Source organism: Nannospalax galili, unplaced genomic scaffold (genome assembly GCF_000622305.1).
Source record: "Nannospalax galili isolate Female #2095 unplaced genomic scaffold, S.galili_v1.0 scaffold957, whole genome shotgun sequence".
NCBI lineage: Eukaryota > Metazoa > Chordata > Mammalia > Rodentia > Spalacidae > Nannospalax > Nannospalax galili.
In genome coordinates this window covers 261,410-275,027 of record NW_008340047.1, presented here as the reverse complement: position 1 = coordinate 275,027, position 13,618 = coordinate 261,410, and the positions used below count along the sequence as shown (strand labels likewise).

At 54.3% G+C, this 13,618-nt stretch overlaps 1 protein-coding gene across 1 annotated transcript in view; it reads left to right on the top strand.

The window, feature by feature from the left end:
- Nucleotides 1-12,996, top strand: part of Mmp15 (matrix metallopeptidase 15) — an 18,932-nt gene extending 5,936 nt beyond the window's left edge. Inside the window, exons 2-10 of the mRNA XM_008834864.3 lie at nt 4,659-4,807; nt 5,424-5,549; nt 6,720-7,027; nt 7,327-7,488; nt 8,292-8,545; nt 8,907-9,045; nt 9,663-9,813; nt 9,974-10,089; nt 11,074-12,996. Of these exons, the coding sequence (XP_008833086.1) occupies nt 4,659-4,807; nt 5,424-5,549; nt 6,720-7,027; nt 7,327-7,488; nt 8,292-8,545; nt 8,907-9,045; nt 9,663-9,813; nt 9,974-10,089; nt 11,074-11,510 (1,842 nt within the window). The 3' untranslated portion in view covers nt 11,511-12,996. The remainder of the gene's footprint in view (nt 1-4,658; nt 4,808-5,423; nt 5,550-6,719; nt 7,028-7,326; nt 7,489-8,291; nt 8,546-8,906; nt 9,046-9,662; nt 9,814-9,973; nt 10,090-11,073) is intronic.
- Nucleotides 12,997-13,618: the final 622 nt, after the last annotated feature.

Below are 13,618 nucleotides of genomic sequence, written 5' to 3'. Positions count from 1 at the left end.
GTCCCCTCCCCCATGCGCCCCTTCGTCCCCCCCATCCCCCATTTGAGCGAGGATGTATCTCGCTGGTAGAGAGCAGACCCTGCCTCTTGCAGGGGTTTAGACTGTCCTCAAATTAACTCCATTCGCACCTGCTTCTTCCCCAGGCATGGCAAAGCCAGCAGGCAGGGCACTGGCTTGTTCCCAAGATCCCTCAGTGGCTGGAGTGTGGGGTAGAGGAGACCATTGGTGAGGACCTCACAGAACCATTGGAGGTCTCAGGGTTGATCCATCATTGGTGGCCGTAACAAGCTTCCCTTTGTACCTGGCTGGGCAAATGTGCCTGGGGGCTGCTCACATTGCAGCGGGAGCTGGAGAGAAAGGCAAAGCTGAGCCAGGAGACTGTTCTTATCGCCTGGGACTTGATAAGGGCCCCGGGGGAGGGGCTGCTGTGCTGCTGGCCAGTCCTTTGGTTTGAGTATAAGTGCTGGCAGTGGTGACAACAATGGCACTGACCCCTCCCCCATGGTCGCTCTAGGCACTGTATTGATCTGGCGGCTTCTTCCCAGACTAGCCCTCCCAGCCAGCATGCATCCCTCCATACTGCCTGAGCAGGCCTGGGGGAGGGAGGCCTGGCTCAGTGCCCAGACCCAGCCAGAGATGTTGGGTGTGGGGAGGATTAGGTGCCCTACTCCAGTGCTGTGCTGGGCACGGTTCCTGAGAAGGGCCAGAGCTCAGTGTTCCTCCACCTTAGGCAAAGGAACTAGTAGCTCTTTAGAAATGTCCTGCATCCAGGTCTGACCCAATCAGCTGTGTGACTCTAGGTAGGCAATTCACTCTCTCTGAACCTTGTTCTCAGGAAGATGGGAATGGATGCCTATTTACCTTTCAGGAGTGGCAATGAGCATTAAATATCTCACAGTGGATTCTCTGGTGTGATGTTCATAGCCTTAAGGATCAGGAATTTCTCTTATGACTTGCTATCCCTTGTCTTCTCACCTGGGGTTAGCCACTCACCTTCAACATCAATAAATACTTCCAGGATGGATGCTGAAGCTCAAAGCAATGACTAGGCTATCCATGGCTCTGGGTTCTTGGGAGCACCCCCCACCCTGGGCTGCAGGTGGGAGGGGCCTCATGGCCTACAGCCCTCCTACCCTTTTATTGGACAATGACCCTCATGGAAAGAGAAGTAGGCCCTGAATCAGATTCTTCCCTTTTTCTTATTCCCCTTGACCTATCTGTGCCTCAGTTTCCCTACCTGAGCAGCACAGCTTTACCTGCTTGGCTCACCCTTCCTGTGAAACTCTAGGTGACAAAGAGCTGTATAAGTGACCTTGTATAAGGGACAGACACCACCAGCAGGAGCAGTGGGTGCTTCACCACAGCCCTCAGGAGCCTGAGCACCGTGCCTAAGCTTTCTTCCCACTAGCATAGCCAGCCTCTTGGAGCTTGTCACACTCTGTCCTAGGTGATGGGATACTTACTTCTGACACTGGGAAGGGAAGAAGCCCATAGCCCTAAGGTGATGTCTGCTGTTATATGGCAGATTTATTGACACTTGAGCCACTCTGACCATGTGTTTGCTAAAGGCAAGCAATCCATCAGCTTTTTGAATCCTCAGAGGCTCAGCTTCCCATGCCAAGGCTGAGGTTCTGCTCAACAGCCCTTGCCCAAGGGGTACCACTGAGCCCTCATCTTTACCCCAGTGACTGTGAGGCATTTGTTCCCTGGAGGCTGAGGTTTGGAGGCTTGGCTGATAGGGAGATGGAAGCTTCTTGGGAACTTGAAAGAAGGCACTGGTTTGTGTAAAGGAGGACCACCAGGCTCCCTTGGGACTTGCCTGACAGACCTTGAGTTGGTTATGTGATGAAGGGGCCCTTCTGCCAGATTTCTGGAGCTCTTTGCTGCAAACAGGACAGCTCCCTCCCCTCCCTGCCCTGGAACACCACCCCCCATCCCCTGTTCCCTCTTAGGGCTCTGCAGACAGGCTAATCAGCCCCTCAGTGGCTGTGATTGCTTGCACTGCCGAGATATTTTTACCTTATGCAAATAGGTGATGAGAAGGTGCCCTCATCTGTCAGCAGCCACCCTACCCCCACTCCCCAACCAGCTGGATGTCTTTTGACATTAGAACCTTGTGACCTTGCCTCCCCCAACCCACTCCCACCCATGGGGCTTTCAAACATACAGCTTCAGGAAAACTCTGTCCATTGGGGAGTGGACCAGCCACAGGTATTTCCCAGGAGGTACCAGTGCTTGGGAAGAACAGGGCCATTGTGGTATTACTACCTGAGTCAGAGGGGTGATAAGAGTCAGTAAGGGGCCATGGACCATGGGGTTGCTGCCTCCCCCAGCTGCCCTGTGCCCTGGTCCTGCTGGTACCTGACTAGTCTCATCAGAAACCTGGACCCCTCAGCCCTGTTGGCAGAATCAGAAGGTGACTAGCCAGGGTTTCTGATCTCTATCATCCATAGCATTAGCATGACCCTATCACACTTGATCCTTGTAGAGCTGCATAGTTGAGCTACATAGATGCAGGCCCTAAATCAGCCTCTTGATTTGAGAACAGGCTGAGACCCTCACCTCCAAGATGCCCAGGCCAGGTTTGGCCCAGCTCTGTCTGCAGAGCTGAGCACTTATTCTCAGCTCCAGGCCTCTGTCTCACTGCTCTGCCTGCTTCCCAGACCCTGAGGCCCCTGAGTGGTGACTGTACAGACAGCCAGGCTGGGACTTGGCTCAGCAGTTCCCTGCCCATCAAGCTTGGACACTGCTGCCTTGGGCTGGGGGGAGCAATGAGATTTAGATGAGACATTGGTAACAGGTGGATATGTAGCCTGGCCAGCTGACAGGTGAGTGAGTGTCAGCCCAGAGCAACTACCATGTCCAGCTGTCTTGCCTCAAGGGTCTCTCAATGTATAGCCCCACTTCCAGAGCTACCCAGAGAGTAGGTGTTCCAGGTGGGCAAGGAACAGTGAGAAGGACATGCTTCATATGGCCAAGTCCCCCAGCTCCCCTGGCCTCTGCCCTCACCTCCTACATGGTAGCCTAGAAGCAGGCTAGGCTGAATCCCCTTTCTTAGCATTCCTCAGATATACTCAGCGTTGCTGCTGCAGGTATCTTATATACTCACAGACTTGGCCACTATGAAACCCTTCTCTCTCATGGAGACTGGAAGCTCTAGATGGAGGGACACTCAGTGTTCCATGCAGCCCCCAACTGACATATCTGGCAGAGTGAATGATGGGAGGGTAGATGAATGGATAGCATTTTCCTGGAAACAGATGGACACACCCAGTATGTACCAGGGACTATGCTCCTTTGGGGACATAGCTACAAATAGGTTGCCTGGGCCTCAGTGGATGGCCCCATACCCATGCACATATGGGCAGAACTAATTAGATTCAGGGGGTTATAAATAACAACAAAAAATGGAGGACTTGAAGCTGGGTGTGAGACAGAATAGGGGGGCACCAGGGGAAGTTGGAGGGAGGTAAGGATGGATGGAAATGGCCAAAATACACTGTATTTAATATATGAAATTTTCAAAAGAAAAAATTTTAAATATTATTTGAAAACTAGGACTGGAGAGATGGCACAATGGTTAAGAGTGTATACTGCTCTTTCAGAGGACCTGTGTTCTGTTCAGTCCCCAGTACCCATGTTTAGGTGGTTCACAGATACCTTAACTCCAGGGGATCCATCAACCTTTTCTGGCCTCCATGGGTATCTGTAGTCATACATGCACATACCCACACATAGACATAATTTAAAAAATAAAAATAATGCCAGGCATGGTAGCACATATCTTTAATCCCAGTACTCAGCAGGCAGAGGCAGGTGGATTTCAGTGGGATTGAGGCCATCCTGGTCTACATAGTGAGTTCCAGGCCAACTGGGGCTACAGGGAAACCCTGTCTCAAATAAATGAATGAATGAGTGAATGAATAAATAAATGGAAAGAAAGGGGCTGAGGAGATTGTTCAGTGGCTTAGAGCACTTGCTGCTCTTGTAGAGGACCAGAGTTTGGTTCCCAGCAGCCACATCAGGTGACTTACCATCACCTGTAACTCCAGCTTCAAGGCATCCAATGGCCTCTTCTGGCATCTGCTGGCACCTACACATACATGAGCATACAGACACATAAATAAATAAATAAATAAATAAATAAATAAATAAATAAATAAAACTTAATTCTTAAAAAGAGAGAGTCTAAGCCTGGCATGGTGGCGCACACCTTTAATCCCAGCACTTGGGAGGCAGAGGCAGAGGCAGGCGGATCTCTGTGAGTTTGAGGCCAGCCTGGTCTACATAGTGAGTTCCAGGCCAGCTGGGGCTACAGGGAGACCCTGTCTCAAAAAGACCAAAAAAAAAAAAAAAAAAAAAGAGAGAGAGAGAGAGGGAGAGAGAGTCTAAGCACTTGAAGGTCCCCAGCAGTTTGTCTGGAGCAGAAGGGACCCACCCTGGAGGGCCAGGGAAGAGCCTGCCAGGTACAGGCCCAACACCAGGCAGAAGGAGGGAAGTGCAAAGGCCCTGAGGCTGGTGGATGGTGGAGGGGGTGAGGTCAGAGTGCTGAGGTGGGGCCTGCTGTAAGAGGCTAAAAAGACTAGATTTTCCTTTGAGTTGGGAGGTCTTGGTGGTTTCTGAGCAGACAACTGAGACCTGATCTGGCTTCTCTGCAGAACTGGCTGCGCCTCTATGGATACCTCCCCCAACCTAGTCGCCACATGTCCACCATGCGCTCTGCCCAGATCCTGGCCTCGGCCCTATCTGAGATGCAGCGCTTCTATGGGATCCCAGTCACGGGTGTGCTCGATGAAGAGACCAAGGCGTGAGTCCCTCTGTGTGACCGCTTCCTGACCCCATAGACCACTTGCCTGTTGCAGGCCTGCTCTGAGGAGCCTTTGGCATGTGGCATGTGGAATTTCCAGTAGAGAGTAGCCTGAATAAAGGATGGCAAATGATTTGGTCCTCATGCCAATTCTTATTGTTTGTTGTGGCTGCCTGAAGCCTTATGTTAAGAAAGAGGAAGCAGGTGGAATCCAGGCTTGTGGAGAACATAGTGCTCAATTAGTAATGCCTGTTACAGGCATGGGAATCGGGAGATGCAGTACAGAATCCCTGGTTGGGACAGCCTAGCCAGGCCTTGCTCTACTCTAACAGAGGTGACAGGACCTTCAGACATCCTTGAGAAGCAGAGCATGACATACCCAGGACAAGCCCCAAGAGCACCCCTCCCATAATTGGTGACACTCTCGAGAGGGAACACACCTTTTTGAGCCACTGCTGAGCACTTAGTCTTCTAGAACAGGATCTCTTTACCTACTAGAAACCACACAGAGAGTCTCCCTGTCCCCATCCCATCCCTACAAAGGAAAGCTGGGAGATAAGAGGTGGCTACCTGGAAGAGATGTCTCAGAATTGACCCCTCTACATCTGTGGCCCAGGTGGATGAAGCGGCCTCGCTGTGGAGTACCAGATCAGTTTGGGGTGCGAGTGAAAGCCAACCTGCGGAGACGGAAGCGCTACGCCCTGACAGGGAGGAAGTGGAACAACCACCACTTGACCTTCAGGTAGGGGTCCAGAAAACACAGGGAACTGTCCTACTGCTCCCAAGGGGACTCAGACTTCCATTCCCAGAAACCCACCACAAGAGGTCTGTCCTGACAGTGTTGCTAATGAGCCCAGCCCACAGTCTAGGCAGCCTCTCTCCAGAGAAACCAGGCCCTTCACGCTTTTGATCTGCCCTCCCCTGACTGCAGCTGGTAAAGGGTCGGGCTGGCCTCTTATAGACACATGGGCTCCTGTGTCAGTACAGTCAGCAGATGTGGGGGTCCAGGTGTCTATCAAGTACCAGACAGCACATTTTGTGCAAAACCCCTGCTTCAGATACTCCTTCCTATCTGTGGAGTCCTTGAGCTTAAATTAAGCTCCTGAGGCAAGTGTGCCTCCTGTGACATGGCAGTCCCCAAGGGCTCCCTTCTTGTTCCAGGCCAGCCACAACCTCACCCTAAGCTTCAGCTGAGAAAGAGCATCTGATGTCATTCAGGCCTCAAGTTCCAAAGGGTGAATTCATGATCCACAAAGTCGGTCTGTGCCAGCAGCTCAGTCTGACCCACATGTAGGGTGTGAGCTTCTATGTGCTTCATCATATGCAGGCTCTAGGCTGCACATTTTTATGTAGTATTTTACTTAATCTTCATAACAATCACATGAAGAAAGTACTGCCCTTTCCCCTGCTATGTTTCAAATGAAGAAATTGAAACTGTCTCTCACTTGTCCAAGATCACACAGATAAAGTTAGGGTCTGCCTGGCCCTGGGGTCAACATTCAGAGTGGCTTGGCATGTTTCCCAGATCTCAGCTACCTGCATCCCATAGCCACAAAACACCTCTGCTTTCATTTACTTGCTGTCTTAACTGCCTTTTGTGGTCCAGGTCTCATATTGCACCCAGAATGGGCTCAAGCTTGTGGTGTAGCTAAGACTAACCTTGAATTCCCAATTCTCCTGCCTCCATCTCCCAAGAGGTGGGATTACAGGCATGCACCACTGTGTGCAGCTCTCTACTGTCTTGATTAAAACCTGCTTATCTTCCACCATGAAAATGTACTTTGTGATATTTTAATGAACTACTGGGTTTGACAATTCAAGCTCTTACCAAAGTCAACTAACCATGGGTAGAGTGGAAGCTTTCTGTGCAGTTCTTGAGAAGGGCCACTCTCATCTCCCTGCCCACCTGCAGTATCCAGAACTACACAGAGAAGCTGGGCTGGTACAACTCAATGGAGGTGGTGCGCAGAGCCTTCCGTGTGTGGGAGCAGGTCACGCCCCTGGTCTTCCAGGAGATTCCCTATGATGACATACGGCTGCGTCGGCAAAAGGAGGCTGACATCATGGTACTCTTTGCCTCTGGCTTCCATGGCGACAGCTCGCCGTTTGATGGCACCGGTGGCTTTCTGGCCCATGCTTATTTCCCCGGCCCTGGTCTGGGTGGGGACACTCATTTCGACGCAGATGAGCCCTGGACCTTCTCCAGCACTGACCTGCATGGTGAGGACAGCTGACTGGGATGGGGGCAGGGCAGGCAGGGCTCCAAGGAGCTAGACAGGCCCCTTCAGCTCAGCAGCTGCAGGCTCAGGAGGAGAGAACTCCCCTGCTGAGGTCTCTGGGGCCCTGCATTTGACTTCAGTCTGTTGTCCCACCAAGGAAAGGCGGGCAGAGAAGGGTACGTTGGGCTCAGTTCTCAGATGGGGAAGAGGCCAGAAGTCAGAGCAGCTCAGCTCTGTCCAAGAGAGAAGCAAGGGTAGGCTGGGACAAGCCAGAGTGACTGTGCCTGCCCCCCACTACAGGAATCAACCTCTTCCTGGTGGCAGTGCATGAACTAGGCCATGCGCTGGGGCTGGAGCACTCAAGCAACCCCAGTGCCATCATGGCTCCATTCTACCAGTGGATGGACACTGACAACTTCCAGCTGCCCGAGGATGACCTCCAGGGCATTCAGCTGCTGTATGGTGAGTAGGTGGACCAGCTGGCCCTATGAGACAGGCACTGCCCTGTCCCCCCGTCCTGTAAACAAGGAAACTGAGGCCTGATTACTCTTGTCCAGAGGCCACACTGTGGGTTGGGGCTGCAAGGGGATGCAGGTGACCCTCTGCCCCCCGCCTTCCCTCTTAGCCTCAGCAATATTCTTACTACACTAAGGATGTCCCAGGGTCCCCAAGACCCACAACCTGAGTCTGTCCTCATCTCTCTTCAGTCTTCCTAGTACCTTTGAGACTGCTTGCCCCACCCAGACCCCACTTAGAAAGTCCACAGTGTCCAGGCCTCCTGAGGGCCAGCTCTGCCCATCAGAGCCTATGCCTCTGTCCACAGCTGAACCCTCCTTAGGTGGATCTTTGACAGGTGTGCCTCACTGCATCCCCAGCAACTCAGTAATGAGACATGATGGGCAGAATTCAAGTACCAAAGCCAGGCCCAGAGCCATGCTCCTGCCTCTGCAGGTGCCTTCCATCCTAGTCCCCCCACAGCAGGCCAGCATGTGAAGGGAATGTCCTCTGGGGAAGTAAAGACAGGCAGCCTCCCACCCCAACAGAGAGGTCAAGGAAGGGGATGTTCAAGGCCCCCCCAAGGATGATGATGGGATATGGGAGGGGTCTGCTATGGACAGACAGGACCTATACTTGGAGGGAGGCCTGCTGAGGCCCAGGTCTATCCAAGCCAGGGCCCCAGGACTCCAGTGTTCTATATAGGAGAACCTGGCATCTAGGCTGGGTTCTGGGGTTGTTCTCTCACTTTCTGTTCCCTGCCTCTGTAGGCACCCCAGATGGTTATCCGCAGCCCACCCGGCCTCTTCCCACTGTGACACCCCGGAGGCCAGGCCGGCCAGACCACCGGCCCCCTCGGCCTCCTCAGCCACCACACCCAGGTGGGAAGCCAGAGAGACCCCCGAAGCCAGGGCCCCCACCCCAACCCCGAGCCACAGAGAGACCTGACCAGTATGGCCCCAACATCTGTGATGGCAACTTCGACACGGTGGCAGTGCTTCGTGGAGAGATGTTTGTGTTCAAGGTCTGTCCCTGCCCTTCAGTGCTTCCCCTCAACCAACCCAGATCCTTGCCCTGCCCCTCCCTTGCTGAACAGCCCCCGGGTGCCTACCAGATCCTAGACCAAGAAGAAACAATCCCAGGAGAATAAGGGACTTGCTAAGGGTCACATAGCAAACACAGGTGCTGTTCCTCAGCTCAGAGCTCCTTCCTGGGGGTTGCTGTGGCTCTCCAGGTACTACCTGGCTCCTCAGAGCCTCAGTGGCCTCCCTAATTGATCCTCCCTGATCTGGGAAGGGCAGTAATGAGCACAGCACTCCCCTCCACCCCCAATCAAGCTACCTTGCTCATGCTGCCCACCCACACCCACTCCCCTCCCCCTCCAGGGCCGCTGGTTCTGGCGAGTCCGGCACAACCGTGTCCTGGACAACTATCCCATGCCAATTGGCCACTTCTGGCGTGGTCTGCCAGGGGACATCAGTGCTGCCTATGAGCGCCAGGATGGGCGTTTTGTCTTTTTCAAAGGTGAGCCAGGGTGAGTGTTAGAGGGGCCAGGCAGTCTTCATGCCCTGTTGCTGTCCTGAACAGTGTTGGGCAGGAGTCTTGCCTTTCTAATCCCTATGGTGGGATCGTTTCTAAAAAGGGGTACCTGGGGGTACTGCATCCACCTGGCAGCAAGACATGGTGGGGAGATAGACGGGCAGAGAGATTAGGCAGGCCTAGACCCTAGAAGCCAGAGACTACTTGGATTAGGGATGATTCTTTGTCCATCTCCTGCAACCCAAAAATCCAACTCGTCCCCACCCTTGCTTCTTGCTCTCCTGAGAATAGGTCCTCATAAAAGCAGGCTGGCCTCTTAAGAACAAGTTCCTAAGTCCACTTGGGCAAGACCTCTACAGTCTGTCTGCAGAGGAAAGGCCTTGGGGGTCAGCATCCCTGATAGATCAGCCGTATCTCTAGCTCTACAGGTTTGAGCTTCCACGCGGGTATCCATGAAGTGTCCAGAGTATAGGCACAGATGAGACTGTGGATGTCCTCAGTGTGTGTGATATTGTGTATCATGTATGGGAATGGGCAGCAGTGCGTGTGAATAGAGTATTTCCCATGCCAGCACCAGCCCATCCTCACACAGCATCCTGCAGGTGACCGCCACTGGCTCTTCCGAGAAGCCAACCTAGAGCCTGGCTACCCACGGCCACTGAGCAGCTATGGCACAGACATCCCATATGACCGCATTGATACAGCCATCTGGTGGGAGCCCACGGGTCACACCTTCTTCTTCCAAGCAGACAGGTGAGCAGTATGCCCCATACCCTAAAGGGAGAAGGCTCTAACCAGGCCCCCTTGTATTCAGGCCTACCCAGAAAGAGCCTGCTGCCTTCAGGGGGGTGGGGGTTAGGGCCCAGGCCCAAGCAGGGTTTCCAGGTCCATAGCCTGCTGTTTCTGGTCACAGGTACTGGCGCTTCAATGAGGAGACACAGCATGGAGACCCTGGCTACCCCAAGCCCATCAGTGTCTGGCAGGGGATCCCCACCTCCCCTAAAGGGGCCTTCCTGAGCAATGATGCAGGTACCAAGCCAGCCCCTCCCAGAGGACCCAGCACTTGCTACACCCTCTGCTATACACGCAGGGGCCAGGGTTTGCCCAAGGTTCCATGGCATTGTGGTGACAAGTAAGGGGAACCCAGCTGCCATGTTCCAGCCTGGGAGATTCTCCAGAATGTCATCCTGCAACCCTCTGCACCATGGCTGTCCTCTTGCAATGGAGGGAGGAAGGATCTCCAACCCCACAATGGGAGAAGCTTCAGTCTAGGTGCTAACCTGGCCTATCTGTGTCCAGAGCTAGAGCTTGGACCTGCCCTATTGCTCTCAGAGTCCAGCAACCCCTGGGAACCCTGGTCCTTGGGGCAATGGGCTTAGCTCCGGGTGTTGGAGTCAGGGTCCTCTCAGGGTGGTATTCATGCTTTTGGGAGAAATGCCTGGTTTCTGTCATTGTAATTGAGAGACAGGAATTGTGGCTCTTTTATTTCTCCATCAGGGCCTTTGTTACTGTGTTCTCTGATGGGATGCTAGGCCTAGAGGACACCCTGAGCTTTGCCAGTGCACAACCCAGTCACATGGCTTTGAGTGTGGGCATGTCCCCATTCAGATCACTGTGCTTAGGCCAGTTCTGGCATAGGACAGCAGGGTTCCCTGTCAGACCAGCAGTCCCTACTCTGGTGGGCTGCGGGCCTATTCTATGCCCTGACAGCCTGGCCAGGAAGTCCAGGATCCAAACCCACCAAGCCACAATCTGGCAGCAGATTTGAAAATGCTCAGGGGAACAAGTAGGAAAGTTTTTTTGTTGTTTTATTTTCTGGCTTGTTTTGGTGCTGGGAGAACCCAGGACCATTCACACATTCACATACCTGGCAAGTGCTCTACCACTGGGGGCATACATTCCCCAGCCCCAAAGAGGGTATCTTGAAGGTGGGGGCTCCTAGTTTTCCCCAAGGGTCTTTGTCTCCCAGGTGGTGCCCAACCTAAAGCCACTGTGGCCTGCTTGCCTCTGCAGCCTACACCTACTTCTACAAGGGCACCAAATACTGGAAATTCAACAACGAGCGCCTGCGGATGGAACCTGGCTACCCAAAGTCCATCCTACGGGACTTCATGGGATGCCAGGAACATGTGGAGCCCGGACCACGATGGCCCGATGTGGCCCGTCCACCCTTCAACCCCAATGGAGATACAGAGCCTGAGGTGGACGGCGACAGCAGGGAAGGCGATGTGGGTGGTGGGGCAGACGAGGATGGCGACAAGGACGGGGGCAACCGAGTGGTAGTGCAGATGGAGGAGGTGGTGCGGACAGTGAATGTGGTGGTGGTACTGGTACCCCTGCTGCTTCTCCTCTGCATCCTGGGCCTGGCCTTCGCCTTGGTGCATATGCAGCGCAAGGGTGCACCCCGCATGCTGCTCTACTGCAAGCGCTCGCTGCAGGAGTGGGTGTGACCACTGACCCTTTGCAGCACCTGGTGCTCCGGGCATGGGGACACCTGATTCCCAGATGCTCCCTTAGCCCAGTGGATCCCTCCTGGCCACCCGCATCCCCAGTAAGCCCTGCCCTCCTCTATTTATGCCCAGGTATCTCTTCTTTAGTACCCTCTCTCAGCATTTGTTTCTGCTTTCCTGCCCAGGGCTGGGTGCTGGGTGCCTAGGGTTCTCAAAACATACTGTTCCACACAGGGACTTGCCTTTGGCTCAGCCTCAGACAGAGGACTGAGGGACAGAGGCTCACCTGGAAAAGTGACAGGTCCAGGGAGCTTCTTCCAGCTCTGGCCCTCCCCAAGCCTGGGGCCTGGAGCCATAATCATGGCTGTGTTTGCCTTGAAGGGGCCCAGCTAGGGCTCCATCCTTCTGAATCTGCCTTAGGAAGAGAGTATGTCCTGGGGGCCACCCCGAGTTGCCTTGAGGCTTGGTTCCTTCCCAGGCCTCTTCTGAGAGCCCAGCAGCCTGAACTGTACTCCCTGCCCTATTCTTGGCTAGCAAGCAGCTCCCACACTCCCCTGGGCCCACTGCTCCTTTCCTGCTGGGAAAGGCCCTGAACCTGCCTCACCAAGGACCAAAGGGAGCCTGTTGAGCCCCCCTCCCAACACTAGCACTGACCTGGTACCTGCCAGATCTTCCTCTTCTCAGCTGTGACTGCCTCTCCTTCCCTGGGCCTCCCCACATTCTCTCTCACCCCCACCCCATGGGCCTTGGGGGCTCAACAGTCCCCAAGCCTCAAGCTTCTGCTGCCCTTGTCCCAGCCCCTTGGTGAGACAGGGTACCCAGGATCGGGCAATAAAGGTTCCCAGACACTACACGGTGGTATGGAGGCCCACAGTGCTTCACACCAAGCTCGTGGACTTCCTCCCCTCCAGGTCCTTGTCTCCCCACAAGACACAACTAGGGACAGGCCAGCAGCTCACCTCACAGGCTATGGAACACCCCCGCCACCAAGGAGCCCACTGTGGCATGGGAGGTCTGTCATAGGGGTGGTGGTGTGGCTCCCTTCCTCTTCTTACTAGCGTCTGCAAGAGGCTGCTGCGGGAAATGGTACTGTATAGCCGGCTGTGTCCCCTGTCTCCCCAAAGCCCTGAGCAGCGGAGAGCCACCTCCCAGGATCCCCTGGATCATCACCTCTCCCCTCCAGTGGTAGATTCTCATTACTTGGCACTGATGGGGAGGTAGTCCAGCAGCACCCCTTAGGCACCAACCTCTACAGAACCAGAGAGCCAGTGAGGGGTTGGGGGGGGTGATGTCCATCCCCATCCATTGAGTTCTGTAAATAATCTGCACTGATTAAATGTACAGCCGGCAAGTGTAGTTGTGTTTGAAAGTCTGAACTACCTTGAAGCTGGGCCTGTTTGGCTGGGGTGGAGTCCAAGCTGGGATGCTGAAGAAACCTTGCTCCCAGTTCAGAGGGGCCTTTGGAATGGAGCCCAGGAGGGCCAGGATTTAGAGGAGTATGGGAACAGCAGGAGGCCAGCTTGGCTGAGGCTGAGGAGAACTCAGTTTATTATTTGGTGATGATGAGCAAGGACAGCCCAGCTACCCATGTCTCTCCTCATCTAGGAGAGGCACACAGGTCCTGCCACCTTGTTTTTTCAAAGGCAGAAAACCCCACCACAGGCTGGTGCCCCAAGATCGAAAAGACTGAGAGGATGCTGTTCTGCGGGCCTAGGTGTGGCTGGTGAGCCATGTCTACCCGAAATCCCACATCCATGCTCAGTCCTAGGCCAAGTCAGAGTCCTCCCCCAACACTGAGCAGGCTAGGCCTCCACAGCCTCAGCAGAGTTGCTCAGCACCCTCCCCAGTCCCACCCCTTCCTCTCTTTGTGTAGGAATGGGCTGAGGAGAGTAGGAAGGGCTGGCCTCCAGGCCCAGAGTGTCTGGCTTATCTTGAAGCAGCCATGACCGCCCCCCATCACATCGGCCTCCAGTGTGGTATGAGGACCTAGGGAGGCACTGTCTTCTTGGCTCTTGTGCGCAGAAGTCCCAGCCTGGGCCCCCACCCTCTGCCTGTGGTTGTGGGGTGACCAGATGCCACTGAGCACTGAGTGGAAGGCAGCATGAAAC